At 37.5% G+C, this 9,706-nt stretch overlaps 1 protein-coding gene across 1 annotated transcript; it reads right to left on the reverse strand.

The window, feature by feature from the left end:
• Positions 1-1,855: 1,855 nt before the first annotated feature.
• On the reverse strand, positions 1,856-8,366 carry LOC120349214 (ecdysone receptor-like; the record flags this gene model as incomplete). The annotated part of the gene is made up of 4 exons (XM_039419178.1): positions 1,856-2,078; positions 4,978-5,127; positions 6,653-6,901; positions 8,240-8,366. Coding segments are annotated over 4 exons (749 nt in total), but the record flags the coding sequence as incomplete, so codon positions are not given.
• Positions 8,367-9,706: the final 1,340 nt, after the last annotated feature.

Raw genomic sequence — 9,706 nt, forward strand, 5'->3', positions numbered from 1 at the left:
CAAAAGCAACCAAAAAGCTACACAGGAGCTTTTTGCTGTTATGTCCTTTTAGCAGAAACAGCCTATCAGCTGACATTCATTCACATGCTCTTTCCATTGTTGGTGATATGTTGCAACTCTCTCATTCCTGAAAAATCTCTGTGTGTAGGGAGCTTCCTCCATCTAGGGGTCTAGGGTCTCTGAAGCATGACGTTTTTGCAAAGCTGTTAAATATTAAACCACAAACCATACCTGCCTCTAATGTCAATTCAAAGTAACCGAGCACCAAGGCAAAGCTTTGAAATGCACACTGTAGAAGAGGAGAAGCAGAATGAGTTTGTTTTTTGGTACTGCAAAATTATTCTTTAATATATAAATTTTCCTATTTCAGTGATAAAAATGTGAAATGTCTCTTCTATGTTTGATTTGAAGCATCTAGATTTAAAAATCTATTTTGTGAAAATAATTGAGGACTGGAAATTTTGTGAGTGAACAACTACCTTACTCTTGACCTATTTTGGACTATGTGTATAACCTTATCTAAATTTGGGAGAAGAATAGCACATGGTTACCTTATTTTTTTCTCCCCCTATCATTTTGATGATGTACTTATTGTACTAGTAGTTCTGTGAACAGTAGACCTCATGCAGTATTCTCATCCACAAGTACCTGATTGAAACTATAGACTAAACTACTATCCTACCCAGCACAGAAAGTCTCTAGGAGTCCCAGCAGGCTCCAGGAGAGCTATGGATTTTTCGAAATTTCCATTTCAAAACTTGAACCCAGCCTATACTCTACCTGGCCTACCAAACCAATCCACCAACCTACCCTATCAATCCTTCTTCACCTAACCTATACCCTCTATCAGTCAAACTACTTAACATAAATTATGCTATTCAACCCACTCTATTGCACCCTACTTAAAACTACTCTACCTACCCCATCCTACCCAACCTAGGCCACCCTACCTGAATAACCTACTTAAACCATTCACCTAATCTTGACAACCTAAACTACCCTACCCAATATAACCTACTTAATCTACCTACCTAACCCACCTTATCAAAAAATACTACCAACCTAAGCCATCCTACCATAACTAACCTTCCTAAACTATTAACCCAATATTGAAACCCTAGCCTACCCTACCCAAGATAACCTACCTAACCTACTCTACCTAACCCACCCAACATAAACTACTGTACCCAACCTACTTGGCGGGCGAAGCCCGCCTCCCAGCCTGAGCGCGAAGCGCGGAGGCTGCTACTCACCCCTGTACAGTCATACCACTCATGGAGGTGCAGGGGGCGAAGCCTCTGCCGAGCGCGAAGCGCGAGTAATAATTCTATAGTCTGATTTTCACTCTAATATTGGCGTATGAAGGAGGCTCCTTTTTCGTTTTATATAATTATCCTTGAAATGCAAAATTTCCAAAAACCTTGTATATACGTCGACGCACAATTAAAATGGAATATACCTGTCAAATTTCATGAAAATCTATTACCGCGTTTCGCCGTAAATGCGCACATATAAACATTAAAAGAAATGCCAAACCGTCGACTTGAATCTAGACCTCACTGCGCTCGGTCAACAAGGATAGCAATACCATTGCTAATCAAACACTGCCATTATAACGTGGACCTCACTATAGCAATTAGAGTTTGACATACCGACAATATGATACAGTATCATCTCAACTTGATACACAACACCATATTTGATACATGAGAGGATAGAGCCATCTGCTTAACGTGGACCTCACTATAGCAATTAGAGCTCGACATACCGACAATATGATACAGTATCATCTCAACTTGATACACAACACCATAATTTGATACATGAGCCACCTCACTATAGCTTGACTACTCACCACTGAATATGACAATAGCTGTGAGCAGTGCATACTCGGCATTGTCCACCTTCATGCGGTACATGTGTCGACAGAACTGCAGCAGGTCTTCCACCACATAGCCCATGCCCGCCAGCGTGTAGGAGTCCCTCGTGTAGGGCTGGTTGTTGGCGAACAGGATTGAGTCTGTGTTCACGTCGTACTTTCTGGCTGTGCGAAGCATCATCACTTCGCTGGAACATGCCTGCAAAAAAGATAATCATTCATTTAATCTATACTATAATAAAGGAAAGACTGGCTTATACACGTAGGGTATAGGAAATTCACGAATGACGCATCATCAGTCTCAACTACTCTACTCATTAACTTGACATTTTACATATAGATTCTTAATTTCTCGAGGATGGTTATAATCCTATTTTCAATGATTGATGATTCCTTTAATCTATAATATAATAAAGGAAAGAACTGGCTTATACACGTAGGGTATAGGAAATTCACAAATGACGCATCATCACGTCTCAACTACTCAACTAATTAACTTGACATTTTACATATAGATTCTTAATTTCTCGAGGATGGTTATAATCCTATTTTCAATGATTGATGATTCCTTTAATCTATACTATAATGAAGGAAAGAACTGGCTTATAGTTGTAGGGGATAGGAAATTCACAAATGACGCATCATCACGTCTCAACTACTCAACTCATTAACTTGACATGTTTTATTTATTTATGCATTGATAGATACAATATAATTCTCAACTATGAATGATTGGGGAAGGAACAACAGGCTGAAAGCCCAAAACTGTTCCTTACCCAAATTTGGATAGAAATTGTCAAAAAAAGTTATGTTAACACTTATGATTTTTGTCCAATTTTGAGTCCAAAATGTTTTAAACTAGAAATTTAGTCCAATCCTCGGGGAGTCCGATATCACTAGTAAACAAACCTGCAATCTATGTAGAAATTTAGAATTTAGAAAAGTTGAAAACCAAATTAAATAAGAGTACTTTACTAAATCACCACTGAAAAATACTGTATTAATTATTGAAAATTTAAAACTTGAAAAGAAACTCTAACTTACTCCTAAAACAACAGCTGTATTATTTTGCATATATTACCGAGGATGTTTATAAACCTATTTTCAATGATTGATGATTCCTTTAATCTATACTATAATAAAGGAAAGAACTGGCTTATACACGTAGGGGATAGGAAATTCACTTATGACGCATCATCACGTCTCAACTACTCAACTCATTAACTTGACATTTTTATTTATTTATGCATTGATAGATACAATATAATTCTCAACTATGAAGATTGGGGAAGGAACAACAGGCTGAAAGCCCAAAACTGTTCCTTTCCCAATTTAGATAGAAATTTTCAAAAAAAGTTATGTTTACACTTTATGATTTTTGTCCAATTTTGAGTCCAAAATGTTTATAAACTAGAAATTTAGTCCATCCTCGGGGAGTCCGATCTCACTAGTCATCAAATCTGCAATCTATGTAGAAATTTAGAATTTAGAAAAGTTGAAAACCAAATTAAATAAGAGTACTACTCTAAATCACCACTGATAACGGAAAATACTGTATTAATTATTGAAAATTTTAAAACTTGAAAAGAAACTCTAACTTACTCCTAAAACAACAGCTGTATTATTTTGCATATATTACCGAGGATGTTTATAAACCTATTTTCAATGATTGATGATTCCTTTAATCTATACTATAATAAAGGAAAGAACTGGCTTATACACGTAGGGGATAGGAAATTCACGAATGACGCATCATCACGTCTCAACTACTCAACTGATTAACTTGACATTTTGCATTATGATTCTTAATTTACCGAGAATGGTTATAGGCCTATTTTGAATCCTTCAAGATTTCATTATGTCAAGCTTTAGTTTGTCAATTTTAAAAATAAACCCTTCTGGCAATTGAATCATTCATCTGCATCTTGAACAATATTATGGAATTATATCAACTTGGAATGTTGTTCTAATTTTCTAGAGTGAGATCCAGAGTTGTTTGATAACGGTTGATATATTATGAGTTTCAAGTTGCAATACCACGAGCAGTGGTTAAGATCTGAAATATCACTAAATACAACCAACTGCAGCCAAGTTGGCAATCTAACACCACTAAATAGCACCAAGGCTCAACTCACACTTAGGCCACTCAGGCCGAGAAGAGACTGGACTCTAGTCGAGAGCATGTGTTTTCAAATGGTGACACTCAGACCAGTCGATTCTAGTCTCCGTGACGTCACCATTTCAAAACACATGCTCTCCACTAGAGTTCAGTCTCTTCTCGACCTGAGTCGCGTAAGTGTGAGTCGACTCTAGTCTCTAGACTCGACTCTAGTGGAGAGCATGTGTTTCCAAATGGTGACACTCAGACCAGTCGATTATAGTCTCCGCGACGTCACCATTTGGAAACATTATGCTCTCTACTAGAGTCGAGTCTCTTCTCGACCTGAGTCGCCTAAGTGTGAGTTGAGCCTAACAGTTTCAGCTGTGTTGTCAACTTGACATCACTACATAGCACCTTTGACCAGTGTTATAGAATAGACACGCTGGGAAGTCTAGCCTCTGAAGCCAACATCTACTGCCATATCGTGACGTCAACATCGGATAGAAAACTTTTATGTAGAGTTTGTTTACATTGTTTTCCATAGCAGATTATGTCAATTTTCATGAATAATAATCTACTTTCATCGGAAATAGACACAATCTGCTATGGAAAACATTGTAAACCAACTAGAGAAAAGTTTTCTATCCGATGATGATGTCACGATATGGTAGTAGATGTTGGCTTCAGAGGCTAGACTTCCCAGCGTGTCTATTCTATAACTGGTCTAAGGTGCTATGTAGTGATGTCAAGTTGACAACACAGCTGAAACTGTTAGGCTCAACTCACACTTAGGCGACTCAGGTCGAGAAGAGACTGGACTCTAGTGGAGAGCATGTGTTTTTAATTTTAAATGGTGACGTCGCGGAGACTATCGACTTTCAGTACGTATATAGAATAGGGGGCTTGTCTATCTGTAACTGGTCTAAGCATAGCACTAACAATTGTACCCATATTACCAACCCAACACCATAAAATAACTCTAAACAGTGTGACCAACCTTGAGCAGTACAATCTGGTCTTCTCTGAGCAGTTTGTCGAAGCCGGGCAGCCGTTTGGCGAATTCGACAATCAGCTGCACTGTCAAAATGGTGATCTCGGTTATGTGACGGAATCTCATGTCGCTCTCCGCCTGCTGGTCTTGGGCCACCTGCAATCAATCAATCAAACAATCAATCTGGGAACTCGACAATCCATAAAATAATTGATAAAACAATCTAGAACTCGTCAACCTGTCAATCAATCAATCTAGGAACTCGTCAATCAATAAAATAATTGATAAATCAATCTAGAACTCGTCAACCTGTCAATCAATCAATCTAGGAACTCGTCAATCCATAAAATAATTGATAAATCAATCTAGAACTCGTCAACCTGTCAATCAATCAATCTAGGAATCGTCAACCTTAATAATTAATAGAATCATTGGACAGTCATCCATTCGACCTGGGAACATCATCAATAATAAATTAATCTAGGAACAAGTCAACCTTTCAATCAACCAATCAATCTAGGAACTCGTCAATCTTAATAAATCAAGTAATCATTGAACAATCAATCAATCAATCTGGGAGCATTCATCAATAATCGATCTAGAACATGTCAATCGGTAAGATCAATGATCAATCGTCAATCTTAATAAATTAATTGAATCATTGAACAATCATCCATTCAATCTAGGAACATTCATGAATAAATCAATCTAGAAACATATCAATCAGTAAGATCATTGATCAATCAATCTAGGAACTCGTCAATCTTAATAAATTAATAAATAATTGAACAGTCATCCATTCGATCTGGGAACATTCATCAATAAATCAATCTATAAACATGACAACCAGTAAGATCGTTGACCAATCAATCTAGGAACACGTCAACAATAAAATCATTGATTTTATTAAACTTGTCAACCTGTCAATCTTCATAAATTAACAAAACCATTGAACAATGTAGGAACTTGTAAATCAATCATACCATATATTATATTATTTCTAAATTGTTAAACGACGATCTGGCAACGTTGCAGAGGTAGAAAAGAATAGTGCTATCTGCTTTTTAGGATGATAGACAAGGATAGCAACACCGATGTTAATCAATACTGCCATAATAACGTGGACCTCACTATAATAAAGGAATTTGATACAAAACTATGATGATACACAGCTAATTTGATACAAAACTATGATTATAAACAACTGATGATACAAAGCTATATTTTTCTAACGGTTTTGATACGTTTCGTTTACCTTTGATACACTATGAAAGGATAGCGCTATCTGCTTTGTCGAATGATAGACAAGGATATAGTGAGGTCCACGTTATAATGACAGTGTTAGATTAGCAATGGTATTGCTATCCTTGTCTATCACCCAATAAAGCGGATAGCGCTTTCTCACTTTGCTCTGTTGCCAGATCGTCTTTTTACAATGTAGAATTAATAAATAACTAACAAAATATCTCATCTTAATAAAAAAAATATTATTTATTCTTAAAAAAGTATAATTGATTACAGTATTTTAAACTAGAATGAACAGTTGATAATACATCAATAAACCTGTATCAGCTACCGTCTATAGAGGCATTGACAAGACAGAGGATCGACAACGTTCTTCTCCTATCTTTCTCCACTGCCATTATAACGTGGACCTCACTATAGAATAACAACTAATTACCTGACTGGGTAGATTCAAACATCCAATCCTCTTCAGGTCCTCCTCGCTCGGGTGCTCGAATTCGTTCTGGAAGTAGACCAGCCGATGAATGAGCTCCTCCTGCTCCGAACTGACCGGTTTGACACCCCCGGCTGTCAGGGGGGGCGAGAGAGACCCACCAACCGAAGGAGGGCCAGCCCCTAGGCCCCCTGTGTTACTCGATGCCCCCAGGGTGTTGCCCGACTCCAATTCCACGCTGAAGTCGCACATCTGAAATCAGGAGAAATTGAAACAATTATTAGAATTAGTTTTGAAATTGGGATATTCCACAGTATGAGTATTGGCACTAGGATCCTATTATATTAAGCGAGCATTTTCTTTACATCTGTTTATAATTTTATATCTGGTTATTATGTTCACCGGATCTCGAAAACGGCTCTAACAATTTTCACGAAATTTGGAACATAATAGGTTTATGATTATGATATTCGATTGCACTAGGTCTCATCCTTGGGAAAACTCGCTGAACTACATTAAACGGATAATTCATCCTTGGCTGAAACAGCTGAGACTTTCGTCGTCTGTGGATAGTAAAAAGTGAGCGAGTGATTCTGTGGAAAATCAAAATATCGCATCCCCGAAATTCATAAGCTGACGTATAGCCAGCTGTGAATATAAACACGATCATTTTAAAGAATTGTGTTCTGTTTATCATAAATGAAAATAACGAGCGAAGCTCGGTGCCTCGGTATTACAGAAAAAAAGCAAATAGTCTATTTAAAACTTGACAAACTGAAAACTTGACCGAGTAGAATCTTGAAGAGTTTCAAATAGGCCTATAACCATCCTCGGTTAATAAGAATGTATATGCAAATGTGAAGTTAATGAGTTGAGTAGTTGAGACGTGATGATGCGTCATCGGAATCTCCTATCCCCTACCTGTATAAGCCAGTTCTTTCCTTTATTATATTATAGATGAATAATTAATTACAATATCAACTTCTCAACTACACAATATGGATACAGTATCATCTCAACTTGATACACAACACCATAATTTGATAAAAAACAGAATAGAGCTATCTGCTTTGAGGAATGATAGACAAGAATAATTGATATAAAACTTCCAAACTTTGAATGAATTCTACAAACCATGGCATATCTTCTTATGCTATATTTTCTCTGTGATACAGTATCATCTCACTTGATAAACAACACGATAATTTGATAAAAGCTTCTAAACTTTGAATGAATTCTAAATTAATGATATACATTTCAAAAACCCCTTGCTCTCACCCTCTGAGATTCGGGTAAATTTTGAGAGCCTCTCAACATAAATGCCCTATACCATGGCATATCTTCTTGTGCTATCTGTTTATAAATGACACAATATGATACAGTATCATCTCAATTTGATACAAACTTTTCAACTTTGAATGAGTTCTACAAACCATGGCATATCTTCTTGTGCTATCTGTTGATACATCAACACAATATGATACAGTATCATCTCAACTTGATACACTACACCATAATTTGATACAGAACTTCTAACTTTAAATTAATTCTTGATTAATGAATATAATTTCAAAAACCCCTCGCACTCACCCTCTGAGATTCGGGTTCAATTTGAGCGCTTCGGGCGATCGACTCGTCGTAGAGTTGGGCCGAGTTTTGTCCTTCATGTCTCGCTTTTCCTTTCGTTTCACAGCACACTGATACTCTGGTACAACACCTGAAATCACAACAAAACAATTAAATATTAAGCTGTATTATTAAGCGAAAAAATGCCTCCATTCACATAGATTACAACATACATTCGCTTAGGCTCAACTGACACTTAGGCGACTCAGGTGGAGAAGAGACTGGACTCTAGTGGAGAGCATGTGTTTCCAAATGGTGACACTCAGACCAGTCAACTATAGTCTCCGCGACGTCACCATTTGGTGGAAACACATGCTCTCCACTAGAGTCCAGTCTCTTCTCCACCTGAGTCGCATCATAGAGAAACAAAACGTAAGTAGATTACATATATGACATGGTATAGGGCGTTTATGTCGCAGCTTTTACTGTTATCTCAAGCCGATTACTGTCGATTATTAGTGTGTTGTTGGAGTGTAAGAGTGTAAGAAGGGCACAGTATGAGAGACTACCAGCGTCACTAGCTTCACCAAAAACAATTACTAGGACTATCGGCTTCAGTTAACACTCACATTTGCAACATATACACCCTATACACTGTCTATTATGTGGTTGTTGGGAGTGTAAGAGTGTAAGAAGGGCACAGTATGAGAGACTACTAGCGTCACATAGCTTCACCAAAACAACTACTAGGCTATCGGCTTCAGTTAACACTCACATTTGCAACATAGACACCCATACACTGTCTATTATTAGTGTGTTGTTGGAGTGTAAGAGTGTAAGAAGGCACAGTATGAGAGACTACCAGCGTCCATAGCTTCACCAAAAACAATTACTAGGACTATCGGCTTCAGTTAACACTCACATTGCAACATATACACCCTATACACTGTCTATTATTAGTGTGTTGTTGGAGTGTAAGAGTGTAAGAGGGCACAGTATGAGAGACTACTAGCGTCACATAGCTTCACCAAAAACAACTACTAGGACTATCGGCTTCAGTTAACACTCACATTTGCACATAGACACCCTATACACTGTCTATTATTAGTGTGTTGTTGGGAGTGTAAGAGTGTAAGAATGGCACAATATGAGAGACTACCAGCGTCATAAAGCTTCACAGGAAAGAACTACGTGGACTATCGGCTTGAGATAACATAAAAGTTGCGACATAAACGCCCTATACCATGGGATATCTACTACGCTATTGTTCTCTATGCTAGAATCGACTGGTCAGAGTGTCACCATTTGGAAACACATGCTCTCCACTAGAGTCGAGTCTCTTCTCCACCTCAGTCGCCTAAGTGTCGGTTGAGCCTAACTTTACAATTCACAATAACTGTCAATTTGTTTTGGTAAACATTTTATACCGTTCCCTAGTTTTTCAAACTCATTTGCAAGAGGTTTACGTTGTTGAACGAAATTCAATTTCAA

Source organism: Nilaparvata lugens, unplaced genomic scaffold (genome assembly GCF_014356525.2).
Source record: "Nilaparvata lugens isolate BPH unplaced genomic scaffold, ASM1435652v1 scaffold8760, whole genome shotgun sequence".
In the NCBI taxonomy this organism is placed as follows: Eukaryota; Metazoa; Arthropoda; class Insecta; order Hemiptera; family Delphacidae; genus Nilaparvata; species Nilaparvata lugens.